Source organism: Pocillopora damicornis, chromosome 11, assembly GCF_964200805.1.
Source record: "Pocillopora damicornis chromosome 11, jaPocDami1.2, whole genome shotgun sequence".
Classification (NCBI taxonomy): domain Eukaryota; kingdom Metazoa; phylum Cnidaria; class Anthozoa; order Scleractinia; family Pocilloporidae; genus Pocillopora; species Pocillopora damicornis.
In genome coordinates, this window is record NC_142680.1 from 127,501 (window position 1) to 140,543 (window position 13,043).

At 36.0% G+C, this 13,043-nt stretch overlaps 3 protein-coding genes across 4 annotated transcripts in view; 2 read left to right on the plus strand and 1 right to left on the minus strand.

Moving 5' to 3' along the window:
• Positions 1 to 2,932, plus strand: part of LOC113674158 (DEP domain-containing protein 1B) — a 4,920-nt gene extending 1,988 nt beyond the window's left edge. The window contains exons 5-10 of the mRNA XM_027190630.2: positions 1 to 83; positions 262 to 428; positions 667 to 768; positions 1,176 to 1,244; positions 1,579 to 1,740; positions 2,180 to 2,932. The exon at positions 1 to 83 is cut by the window's left edge and continues 70 nt beyond it. Of these exons, the coding sequence (XP_027046431.2) occupies positions 1 to 83; positions 262 to 428; positions 667 to 768; positions 1,176 to 1,244; positions 1,579 to 1,740; positions 2,180 to 2,308 (712 nt within the window). The 3' untranslated portion in view covers positions 2,309 to 2,932. The remainder of the gene's footprint in view (positions 84 to 261; positions 429 to 666; positions 769 to 1,175; positions 1,245 to 1,578; positions 1,741 to 2,179) is intronic.
• Positions 2,110 to 4,636, minus strand: LOC113674159 (uncharacterized). Its single transcript, XM_027190631.2, has one exon. It carries the CDS (start codon positions 4,317 to 4,319, stop codon positions 2,889 to 2,891), a length of 1,431 nt encoding a protein of 476 aa, XP_027046432.2. The 5' UTR covers positions 4,320 to 4,636; the 3' UTR covers positions 2,110 to 2,888.
• A 28-nt stretch (positions 4,637 to 4,664) lies between these two features.
• On the plus strand, positions 4,665 to 12,860 carry LOC113674130 (membralin). 2 transcript variants are annotated; one of them, XM_027190604.2, is made up of 13 exons: positions 4,665 to 4,975; positions 5,800 to 6,181; positions 6,436 to 6,546; positions 6,762 to 6,884; positions 7,283 to 7,383; positions 7,657 to 7,714; positions 8,045 to 8,128; positions 8,579 to 8,711; positions 8,800 to 8,899; positions 9,875 to 10,067; positions 10,194 to 10,253; positions 10,941 to 11,109; positions 11,455 to 12,860. In XM_027190604.2, the coding sequence occupies exons 1-12, from the start codon at positions 4,835 to 4,837 to the stop codon at positions 11,090 to 11,092; spliced, it is 1,638 nt and encodes a 545-aa protein (XP_027046405.2). In that variant the 5' UTR covers positions 4,665 to 4,834; the 3' UTR covers positions 11,093 to 11,109; positions 11,455 to 12,860. The 2 variants fall into 2 exon arrangements, with proteins under 2 accessions (XP_027046405.2, XP_027046404.2); XM_027190603.2 differs by having other exon boundaries at positions 4,676 to 4,975; positions 10,938 to 11,109.
• Positions 12,861 to 13,043: the final 183 nt, after the last annotated feature.

The window sequence follows — 13,043 nt, forward strand, 5'->3', positions numbered from 1 at the left end:
AGCTGTTGTGGGGTTCTTTGAAGATGAGCAGACATGCCCACTTGTTCCAAGACATTTGTTAGGGGTCTTCAAGAAAACAGTTGGTAAATGAACTTATTTATAAATGCTGATAAATTTTATCAATACTGCACACTATATGTAAATCACATGGATTCTCATTTCCCTGAAAGAATAGGGGTAATTATCACTGAAATTATTTTGTTTCATAGAAATTTAGAGATCTGCAACATGTTTAACTTTTATTTGGTATTTTTTTCCTAGACTATCTCTTCAGTTGTAAGTTAACAGCCATACGCTCCCTACAGTATTGCTGTTTGATGATTCCAGTAAAAAACAGAGAGTTACTTCAGATGCTTTTAAAATTTATCGTTCGACTCGTGGATAACCATGTTATCTCCTTAAGTGATGAGTTACCAACCAAAGAAATGGTAAGGAAGTCTTTTGTTTGATTGTGTAGTCTGATCATTCTGGTGAGAGTAGTCTTAAGAATGATTGTTGTCTGTATGAGTGACTGACATTTTGACAACCTCAGTGGATGTCATGATCAGAGTTGAGTTGATTGAGACAGTGATACAGTGACCATGTGATACATTTGTTATTGCTTAGGGTTTAAGACACTGATTCTCTATGGAGAATTTCAGCGGCATTTTATTGTGCTATTGACAGCTTATCCAGTCCTTTAGCCATGTTGTGTTTGGTGTAACTGCAGACATGGATGCCATACGGCTTGTGTATTTTATGATGGAAAAGTTTCCAGAATATTTCAAGGTAAGTGCCAAGGATATAACTTACTGCAACATTTACATTTCAGCTGAGATTCACCTAGGACTAGGACTGTACACACAACATTACTCTATTAGCTAGAGTTTAAATGACAGAATAAGACCTTGCTAAGACTGAATCCTACCTTTATGGAAAGATAGCTTGTTTTAATTTGTGATTTTTCTTATAAAATGGAACTTATCTGCTATAAACTCTTGCAAGAAATTCTTGAAATTTTTGGTCCCAAAAAGAGAAAAACTACTTTACATCTATGGTGTCTCAAGTTTTCCACATTGGTGGTTTTTATGACAAGTTCAACTCAGATTTACTGTTCATTAGAAGTTTTCCAAGCTCTTGTAAAAGTTTCTTTTGTTGACAGACTGTATTAAGTTTGCTAATATTTTTTTTTCCAGAACCCTGAAGGGCTTGAATTTCAAGTGGAACAGAGGCTCTTGTTTCTGAGGAACTGTCGACAAAGCAAAGTGTGTTTTTGCTTCATGTATATTAAATGGTTATGTCAACAAGTTATAGTTAGCCTATAAGAAGGTCCCCTGAAGGTGCTGCAGCATGTGTGTTTCTTCGCTCATAAGAAAGTTTGGGTGGGCTGATAAGATGTCTGCACGGGTTTGGGACCTCTCCTCAGCTCACTTTAGCCAAGAACTCAAACTTTCTTGCAGGCAAGGAAACACTGGTGCCACAGTGAACTGCTACAGTGAGATGAGATGAGAGCCAGCTCACAGGTGGAGTTATGATCGACAATTATTCTTCTAACATGATTGGGGGAATTTTTGATTATTTCTGTTCACATATTTTCAGTCAACTGTGCCATCTACAGTAACATTTTGTCAAAGGGTCACCCCTGAAGAGTACAAAGAACAGACCTTGATCACATCTCAACGTTCACTTAAGGATCTACTCAACAAAATTGTAGAAGATGAGAGTATAAGTACAAAAGAGAGAAAGAAGCAACTTAAACTGGTATGTTTTTTTATACAATAGTTATTAATTTTGTTCCCTGGCCCTAAAGAAGACTGTGGAAAAAATTTTCATACCCAAAACAATCAGCAAACCATGAATGTTAGACTTGAGAAAATCTTCTACTCCTTCCATGGCTGTAAATCTGCAGCTTAGGGTTCCTGGGAGGAGGGGAGCAGGGAGGGGGGAGGGGATGCATAAGGCCATTACTGTCAAGGAAAGGGTGAAGATGACAACATGTAAATGTTTGTAGCAGAGATAAAATGGGGGAGGAGGGGCAGGCTACAGAAGAGAGAAGGAGGAATGAAGTATGACAGGAGGAATAGACAAGTCATTGGTTGTTATACTCAGGTTACATCACTCATGTCTTCATCCTGCTTTAAACATGTGTTACTAAGATTGTAATAGCAAACATGATTGTATTTATTATTTTGTTTCATAGTTTGAGAGGTCCTATCCTGATATTTACCAAGCAAAATTTCCAGGTGACAATTTGTCAACTTATTCACAAAGATCAGAGAAGCTGAGACAAGTTATGAAACCCCTCACCATACTAAAGAACTTGCGATAACAGCTTAAGGTTGAAGTGTGCAGAATGGCCCATATTAAACTGTTACTTGCAGCTTGAACATTTTATTTAACTTTAGATTTTCATAGATTTGGGTGTTTTTATTTCAAGGTTTTTTCCATTGTATTTTTATCATTTTGGGCCATAATTAAGTCAATTTTTTAAAATCAAATATGATATATAGCTAATTTTAAGACTCTCATTATATGATTGCCAGTAACCTTCAAATAACTAAAGTGTAGAGCCTTGTTATCTGATTCTCTTCCTTTACAAGAGTAGATCCATCTACCCAAACTTTTAAATTTGTTGAACATTGGATCACAAACATGAATCTGTGAAATACAGTATTTTTGGTTTTTCAAGGAAAATATTGAATATTTGAACTACAAAATATGAAATGCTTATCATGTGTATAGTATTCTGATGTACTATAAGGTGAAAGAATAATTCAAGAAGTGATATATTTTATCAAGAGTATGTGGATCTGGCATGTAACAAGGTGAAGGTCATCTTGATTCAATTTGTTTTTGATTTAAATTAGTGCTGTCCTCCGGCATACATTTTCTATTTAGACACATTACTGTTAGATGACTGCCTTGTTTTCATCATTAAAAGATCCAGTTTTTACATGCTTTGCTATGTTTTTTGCTTGCTCCACTCCTGTCAAGTATCCACCATGGACGTAACCATTGTACAACTCATGTGTTGCTTCTCCGGCAAAAAACACCTGCTTGACTGGTGCCTGAAGATTAACATAGTCTTGCCTAGAAATTCCAATGGGTAGGTTTGCCCAGGATCCAAAAAAATACCTGTCAAGTCCCCATCTGGGATAGTAAATGTCTATTGGCTCTGGAATGTTCTTTCCATACATACCTCTTAATACTTCCATGATTTCTTCTTGGGTCTTTTCATTGGACTGGTAGGCCAGCCTAACAGACTCTTCCTCTGTGACAGTTATCAGTAGAATGTTAGTCCCTTTGGGTAGCCGAGAATCAGCTTCCAAATTCTGCATCATTGTGTAGTATCCTCTCCTTTGAGAAGCATAGAGAATGTATTCTTCATCATCCCAGAATTTTGACGGAAATTTGATAAAAATCTTGGTGTAAATCACCATACTGAGTTTAAAAATAGCTTCTAACTTCCACTCAGGGAGTTGAGGTGTGAACGTCACCAATCCGCTCTGCAGGACACCAATACTAAAAGTTAGCAACGCGTAATCTGCATTGTACACATCTCCATTGTCGGTGACGACATTAACGCCATTTTCACTCCATTTTATTTCTTCGACAGTTGTGTTTAACTGCAAACGGGAATCTCCAGGTTCCAGAAACATTCCTGCTAGACAGTCCACAATATGCACATATCCTCTAGGGTCAGTAACAAAAAACTGTTCCCCACCCACTGAATGAATAATTCCATGGTTGGCTATTCCTGCACGGAGAGAAACGTATTTCGGTGGAACAGCATATTCAAAGTCATATTCAAAGTACTCTGTAGCCATTTCTTCCGGGTTTGATGGAAGCCAGTCTGTAAGACGCAGACCAACTCGAGCAGAAATGTCTGCACCACCCATCTGCCGGCGCATGTCAATCATTTTGTTCAATACATCCTCTTCATGTTTCAGAAGGGCCATTTTTCCTCTCTCAGTAGTGTTATTTCCGGTTTCATTTCTAATAACAAATGATCTGTTTTCAACCTTTCCTTGCAATCCACATATCTCTTTCAGTCTCTCGATTGGATTTCCCTTGACTCCTTGAATCCAGTTTGCGCCCATTTCGATAGTTGTCCCTTGGAATTTCATCTTCCTCATTCTTCCACCAATTCTTTCTGTGCCTTCCAAAATCACAAAATCGTTAATTCCCATATCGCTCAATGTCTTCGCAGCAGCAATTCCTGATATCCCACCACCGAGCACAAGGACTGTAGCGTTTCTTTGTAAGGCTGCGCCATGGCTTAGGAAAATCACCAAAGTCAAGAAAATAGAGGACTGTACTAGTCCAAATGGTTTGTCCATCTGAGTTATCAGGACTTGTGTAATAAAGTAACTTTCAGCTCAGCTAATCCCTGCACCTCGGCCTATTATGATGCCCTATGATGCCCACAAAAACATAGGGACCTGGGCCGGCTTGTTCTAGCTAGGTTAATATAACCCAGGGTTAGTGTGAAATCTGATTTCAGATCTGATGGCTTTAAGAGAAAATTCAGTCGGATTCTTTTTGTCACGAATATGATTATTTGATGCTCTATAAAGAACACCAGAAACTATCCTAAAAAGGTATTTGAATAAAGGAATAAAGAAATTCAGATTAAAATTTAACCTTGAGTTAGCGCTAATCAACCTTCGAACAACTGGGCCCTGGGTACTAATACGTCATCAAAACACGAACCTCTATTGCGAAGAGAATTCGCATGGAAAGATGAACATTAACATATATGAAACAGACTTGTGGCAATGTGGACTTTCTAAAGAGTTCATTATCTTCAATCATTAAGAACTGTAATACTTTCTGAAGTTGAAGAAGCGCCAGTATGCCATTGGAAGGAACAAACCCTCTCATAAATGCCCGCGACAGATTATTCCGCGCCCTGTTTTTCAAAATGGCGCTTATGTATGCTCGTTCGTTTCCTCCGCCTGTTCGCCTTCTTTTAGAGATGGGAGTGCTCATGAAGGTATTTAGAAACATGTTTTCTTTTATATAGATGGTTGAGGCCTCTATGTTCTCCTTAAAGGTTTTGTAATTGTTGATATGCAAGATGTTAAATACTGAACAAGTTATCCCCTCTCCCACGTCATGGTTCATTTTCTGGGTTTTTTAAGAACAAGTAAGTCGTGCTTTTGGTTACCCAGGGAAATGTCTTTGAATTTTATTTTTTATGTGGCTCACATAATGATGAACAAGGAATGGAACCCATATAACTCAAGTAAATGTAATTTCATAATAAAAGCTATGTTAGATAGTCTTCATGCTTGTTATTAACGAAGACATTTTAATTGCGTAGGCTTTGTACATCATTGAGTGACCAGTGTTTAAGTACATACCTACTGCATTCAGCAATAAGAAAACACTTATGTTAATTTTTACAGTAGTTTGCCAAAGCCACTGTTCTCTAGATTTCTCCAGGTCATGTCTAGAAAGTAATAAAATTTGCATATGACATAAATGAGGAAAAAGCAAACAGTAGGAGGATAATAATACTAAAACTGGGGGGGGGGGGTTTAACCTGAACTCGTTAATCCATTAGAGTTGTCACAATAAGTTTTAAATCTTTCTGATGTTGCTGTGATATACACATTTGAGGCCCTCGTACGTAATGACACAAACAAATCTACTTACTGCAGCACCAGCAAACTCTTATCCAAAGATGTGTCCAGTCTATATTGAATTTGCAGTGATCACTTTTTGTGAACTCAGTTACCTTTCATGATGTTGGGAATTCAGAGAAAGGATGTGCTTATGATCTGAAATATCTTTGGTTGTGCTTTTTTTTGTCAGGCTATCACTTGTTTTGTAATCCTGGGCTACATACACAATGCATTTTCAAGGACTCCTATAAACTGTTTGGACCAGATCAAGGACCAGTGGCCCAGAGATGGAGTACTTAGAGTAGTCATATCACGAAATGTAGCTGTCAGCAGATTATCTGAAAATGATACTACAAGAACTAATTTCACTAATTCTGCTAACATTACAGAAAATATCCTTGTAAATATTAGTAATGTGGGAGCCAATCTTAAATCAGGAGAGAATTATTCATCATCTGTGGGAAATGTGTATGATCATTCATCTAATAATGTGCCACAGAATAACCATCTTCCTGTAAAGGATACTGTTGTGCCAAGTGCTTTTGAACTGTTAGCACCAATCAAGATTGAAGGTAGGCTGTAACTTAACATTTTGTGTGCTCAGTTTCCCAATAGGTAACCTTAGTTTGTTTATCTTCTATATGCAACAATCAAGGAGGGAAGAAGTTAGTGATGTTGTCTTGTTAAGGCTTGTCATCATCAGCTGAGTACAACTTCCATAGAACTTCTATGTGTTGCCTCGAAAGCCTTCATAAAACGTCCTTTAAGGTTGCAACTAATATTGGATCATAAATTATTTTAAGTATATAATCTGATTGTTTTCTAGAGGAAAGAAAAGAAGAATATGCTGTTGAATATGCCTTGGAGTATGGTTTTCTTAGACTTTCCTCAGAATCCAGAAAGAAGCTGGGAATTCCTGTTTTGGTGGTTGAACTTGGTAAGTTAGAATCTCATGACTGAATTTGGTTTAAATATTACGGGATAAAATTGTGAGATAATTGCATGTAACTATACATGTTCTGATTGAAAAAAATTAGCAATCTCTTTTATGGCATAGTTAGATTTCTTTGTGGAGAAAGAATCCTCACATTCTGTCTCGTAGCAGCCCACTGTACTTGTTGGTAATGCATTATGTGGCTTGTATGTTGTTAGACCCTGCAGTGGAGCAGTGTTTTGGAGATAGTTTGAGTCGTTTCTTGTTAGATGAATTCCTTGGATATGATGATGTGTTAATGTCAAGTGTCAAAAGACTGGCTGAATATGAAGACAACAAAGGTGAGTAATGATTTTATTTTTCATTTTTTATTTTCTCACAGTAACTAACAATCATCTCAGCTTTAGAGAGGCTGCTTCAATGGTTAACCTATGGTTTTTTATCTTATTTTTCCCTTCCATTTAATTGAGCTACATGTAACTGTGGGTTAGGTATGCAGACAAATTTACATTTTTCCTTCAGGTTCTTCATATGCAAAGATAATACCCCTCTAAACATAAGCTCCAATATGTATTTTATTTCAAGATAAATCAAGGACATATTAAACTTAATCCTGTGTTATTGTTAATCACCTTTTGAACAATCTGATGCAGAAAAGGATTTGTTATGCATGTATAATAAAAATGTGAAATAACAACAAATTTGTCTTTACTGATATTCACTTATCCATACCCAACAGGTTATCTACGTAACGTTGTGACTGGGGATCATTTTCGCTTTGTCAGTATGTGGATGGCACGCACATCATACTTAGTGGCTCTTGTTCTTATGTTTATTTTTGTAAGTAATTTTGCTTGTTGCCTGTATCTTAATTAGTGTAGCTTTAAAAGATTAAAAAGTTGAATAGCCAATTTTGTCTGATAGCTACATGTACTTGTACATGAATAGATAATTAACTTGGTGTTGTGTTAAGGTTTAACTGTTGTGTTTGGGTTGATCAATCGCATCTCTACTTGAGAATTAGCCATTCAGACTTTTACCTTCTTGCTGTGGGATGTTCTCACTAGTGAGGTGCAGTAAACTCACTGACTCTTTATTGTATTTTCTTTTCAGACTATTTCAATTTCAATGCTTTTGAGGTATTGCCATCATCAAATCTTTGTTTTCATTGGTGAGTCCCTGGTTAAGTTGGAATATCTGATGGTTTATAATTGTGATCTTATCATCAATTATTATTATATTGATGAGAGGTGTCAGGATTCAGCCTGTAGACTTTCATCATGGTCATGATCCTCACAGATTCTTGTGTTTGACACATAAAGCTTTCCTAGTACAAATCTGTAATTTTGTAAATGGCATAGACCTAGGTTTGGATGTATAGTAAAGGACAGGGATGTGAAAGAAATGATGCAATCCATGCATGTTTCAGTTTTGGCACCAAGCAGACTTGTTTGGTTCAGTTTTAGTCATACTAAATTGTTGATTTTCTGGTTCACTCAAGTGAATTTGCTTCAGATGTTGGATTTAAATGTGACAATAGCATTCCCTGCAGCACCTTTGTTCACAGTCATTCTCTCTCTTGTGGGTAGGTAACTTATGTTGTATATGTACATAGTCTTGGTGCTCATATGCGAAGTTACCTTTTATACCAAATCAAAATACTTTTTATTGTAGACACACTCTAGTTATCACTGTTATAAAAAAATTTGATTTAGCTTAATGTAAATTAGGCTGACTGTGTGCTTAGCCCTGTATGTAGGTAAGTGATATATTGATTCTTCGTAGGCTTATAATTAAATTTGTGGAGGTAACAGATCTGACAGCTAAGTTTGTAAAAGGTGTAGAGTGTTGACATTAAAAAGAGCAAGTCACAAAAGTTATTGTTTGCCCTTGTGGACCACAGATGTAAACAGGGTAACCCATTTTCCTTCTACCAGTTCTGCCACTGGTTTGTCTTCTGGCAGTTGGGGATTTGAAAATTAGCCAGATTAGCTTAGAGCACTTTCAATAAAACATTTACAATTCTTTCATACAGGAATGGAAGCTATCATGTCAGAGTTTTTCAATGACACTACAACAAGCTTTTACATCATTCTGATAGTATGGACAGCTGATCAATATGATGCCATTTGTTGTCATACTCAACAGAGTAAAAAGTTCTGGCTAAGGTAGGTACAAGTGATGCTCTATAGTTAATGAAGTGAGTGTTCCTCTTTACCATCATGTTAAACTATTCCATCGTTTGTTCTACCTCAGGTTCTTCTATTTGTATCATTTTGCATTTTATGCATATCATTACCGTTTTAATGGTCAGTATAGTGGACTTGCCCTCGTTACTTCATGGTTATTTATTCAGGTATGGTAAACTTGCTAATACTCACCACTAAGCTGTTACCAGTAGTAATTACTTGCATAACATATCCTAAGGTAATTCTTTATAAAAATCCCCTGATGAGTGAGTAATCATGAAACAGGCTTGTAGGAGTGAAAGTATAGTCTCTTTGTTTTTTCTAAATCTAATATATATCATGCTCTACTTCTATTTATCGAGCACTGTACTTAGGAAAAATCGAAACCCAGAGTTCCTATATATATATATATATATATATATATATATATATATATTGTATATCAACTCCTTACTAATGTCTGTTTTGAAAAATACTTTAAAAAGAGGTAGGTTACTGTGCTTGTGTAGGAGATATTATGGACCACACATACCCCATTTATGCTTAAAATGTCACTAATCACATGTCATTTTTTTTATTCTGAGTACATTTTGCTGTAGTACTTGCAAGAAACTTTAAAGAACTCAATAGACAGAAAGTCTCAAACATAGGACAATTTGATATATAATTTGTGGAAATATCATGCAATTTCAAATGACATCAACTCAAAACATTCCTTGAGTTTTTGCTTTCAAGGTTATACTTTGCATCCTCAAGTTACAGCCTTGTGCATGCTTTTAGCTACATTTGTTCTTTTTCAATTAATTTTTTCTAATTTCTCCAATTTTTTCTTTTACAAAACAGATGATTTTTGATATTGTTTATTTTACATCTGGTCATCAGGGAATTATTTTTTAGATACAAATGGCTGCTGGAAGGGAGAATGCAACTATTTCTGATGCTCATAAACGTCAACTAATATGCTGCAGAGTGTGTGAGAGGCATTCTAAACTTTAAGACATAATCAGAAGATTTGTGCCATGTTGCAAAGAAAAAACTTCCAACTTCTGGCTGACAGCCTTAGATCAAAATTGGCTTATCTGGATTGTGGTTGTTTCAGGCTATCATGGGAACTAACAGATTTTTGTCATTTTTGTTGGCAGCATTCCATGCTATTTTTCTTCCATCACTATGAATTACCAGTAATCTTGAGTCATCAGGCAGATCCTGAAGAGGATCTGTTGGCAGATCCTATTGCTGCCCTCACTGACGAGGTGAATATGCCTGCTATAGATGATATTGCCAATCATCCTGCACTGGAGAATAATCCACACCCTGATTTACCAATTAATGATGGTAAGCTCATATAATCAACAGTGAAATACATCTGAGCAGTACAGTAGTATCATTCATGTGCATCATGCCCGGTGTGTTGATTTTTGTAAACGTGAAAGAAAAAAATGAATACTTCTCACTTCACAGATGAAAGAGATATTTCTCAGAGTATTAACAGCAGAGAAACAAGTCACTCAACTACTGAAGGTTTGTTGTTAAAAGGATTTAACCAGATAAGTATGAAAGTTTGAAATGAAAGAAAGTACTGGGGTTAAATGTCTGGTATTTTAGAAATAAAACATTCTTAATTAATAGACTTTCCTTTATGAAATGCACAGTGACTTTGTATGTTGAATGTGTGGGAATTACTAGTAATAACAGTTTTCAAGAGAAGTAGGAAGGGGGTAGGATTCTGTGTTATCATTTCAGAACTGGAAACACAAATTACAATTTGAAGACTCAATAATGCAAGGGCTATTCAAAAAGAAGTAGGAAGGTGGTAGAATTCTGTGTTATCATTTCAGAACTGGAAACACAAATTACAATTTGAAGACTCTATAATGCAAGGGCTATTCGATCACTTATTTTAATATTGCCCATTTTTTCTTGTGAAAAGACAAGGAATAAGTAAAATTGAGGAAGACTGTCGTGGGATGACAGCTGAATTTGTGCCAGACTTGTTCTGCAGAATAGCCCATCGATCAGAATTTGAATTACTGATAATTTCCTGTGAACAGCTTACTCATTTTTAGGAAGAAATTAACAATTGTATTCTTCATGCTATATCCACATGTTCACCAGTGTCATTTCAAGTATGTAGTTATAATCCCATAACTCTCTTTGCAATCAAGAGATGTGTAATTTTCTTTTTTTTTGTTTTTTGTCTTTAAGCAGGAACTATTCCAGTCAATTCATCATTAACAAGAAGACACTGGGTGGGAGCAGGCAATATGGGGGATGATGTTGATAGTTATCAGGGACATCACACGTGGCCACAGCAGCACCAAGGAAATACAGGAACGACAACATCCCACAGCTTGTCTTAAATGAAAATTGAAAAAAGGTACAAAGAAAACTGGCTTAAGTAGTAATTAATTGAAAGAAATCATATCCTGCCTCTTTTTTGAGAGCAATTGCAATTATTATTATCATCATTATTAGTAGTATTATTGTTGTGCTGCACTACCTTATAGGAAACAATTCAGGGGTGAAACAAGTTAATGCTATCTGCTGAACAAATCTCTATGTGGTGGATAATGCTATACTTTTGCTTTCACTTATCTGCTGGATAGCAATTTATTGGTTTGATAGCATTATCTGCCCTTTGTACAACTGCACCCAGATGTTCTGTTAGTTATAATTTCAGGTCCCTTTTCCAACACTTAACATCTTTCTATTTTTCCATTAGAGTCCTGCTGTCCTTTTTACTGATGAAGTCAATTAGCCTGCAGAAGATGCCCTTTTTTCCATTATCAATGAACTACAACTGTGACAGTTAAAAAATTGAGTTAAATGTCAATCACTTGTTTTTATCAACTCAACATTGTAATTTCAGTATATGCTACAATCTTCTTCCAATCAAGGTGTTTGATTTACTGGTCAAATGCTTCATATTTGATGTGTAGTACAATTTAAGTTGAATACAATATTGTCATGACTACCCAAGCAGCAACACAGGGTTACTGTTTGCTCCAGTGGCTAACCATCAAGTTGTTACTATTCAACAAAATATAAAGTCTGATTGGCCACCATTTCCTGTGAAACTCAGTTACACAAATCTCAATGAAGCAGACACTGGCATAGCAAATAATATTTACTAGGCTAATGATAGTTTATGGAAGTGAATCCTGAGGTAATGTACTCCTTTTAAACCTTTGCACCTTAATATCAGTATGCATCTTCGCCAAACTGTTTCCTAGACATTTTCTAAGGTTCTGGCAAGGGAAAATTGTTTACAAATTTAGAAGTTCCTCAGTGATCATTTCCCTCATTCTCATGACCTTTATGTGTGATTAAGGAGTGATATTGTAAGAAGAAACTAGATGCTAGTAGTCATAGGAGTCAGAGGATTAAGTTGGCATTTTGTTGTAGTGGAAATTACCATAGTGGATGGTCCACAATATCACTGTGATATTGTGTTGCGCATAAGCTTTCACCTTCTCAGTGGATAGTTGTATCTAGATTTGATAATTGTTTGTCTGAGGGGGATTGACCACATTCCTAGGGTCCCTATCCTCCCTATGACTAAGGAACAGCTTGGAATGAGGATGTCAGTGCATCATTGAGAAAAAGTAAAAAAAAAAATGTTTTTCTTCCCATACCTGTTTGTAAATGTTGAGATCAAGTTGCTAGTAAAACTTTTAAATTGCCCAATATAATCTTTAGACACTCTTAGATGAACAAGACTCCAGTGGTGTTACTAGTGAACAAAATTCAAATCTAACTGAGAATTTATCCTTTGATCAATTGCAGTTGTTGAGACGAGTTTTTAGGTTGAGTTTTCCAATGGAAAGCAGCAAACATGGTCACTCGAGTCCTAGAAAAATGTATTTGGTGGGTGCAAGCATTAGTATAACACATCAAACATTGATTGTACAGAACATTGTAAAAGTAAACTTAGTGATGGGGTAGACTGGAATTTGATATGAAACTTAATTGAACTCTGTTGAGGAGAGGCTTTATATACAGTGTTTTTGCTGTTCCTGTATTTTATTGTATGAAGTAGAGTGAGCAGGCACTTGTAAAAAGACAGAGGTTGATATTAGCATGTGCCAAGAACTTGTATTATAATAAAAACATGAGAAGTTTGTAAGATTACTGTGATAAAGCAGGCATGTGAAGTAACTATTTTTTAACAGGATCACTTGAACAAAATTAATTTTATTTAATGCTTTGAACTGTGTGGTAACACATAATCTGACTGTCCTCCTGAGAGCACTTACAAGAATGTCAGATGTAGATGGCAGTGTCTGAGGTTTCATTAACCTTACGCTCAGC

Excerpts from the sequence above, each read along its gene's own strand:
- LOC113674159 (XM_027190631.2), bottom strand. The coding sequence starts at position 4,319 with ATGGACAAACCATTTGGACTAGTACAGTCCTCTATTTTCTTGACTTTG.
- LOC113674130 (XM_027190603.2), top strand. The coding sequence starts at position 4,835 with ATGCCATTGGAAGGAACAAACCCTCTCATAAATGCCCGCGACAGATTA. Across the intron at positions 8,129-8,578 it reads AGTCATTCTCTCTCTTGTGG|GAATGGAAGCTATCATGTCA; the intron begins GTAGGTAACTTA and ends TCTTTCATACAG. Across the intron at positions 10,068-10,193 it reads TGATTTACCAATTAATGATG|ATGAAAGAGATATTTCTCAG; the intron begins GTAAGCTCATAT and ends CTCACTTCACAG.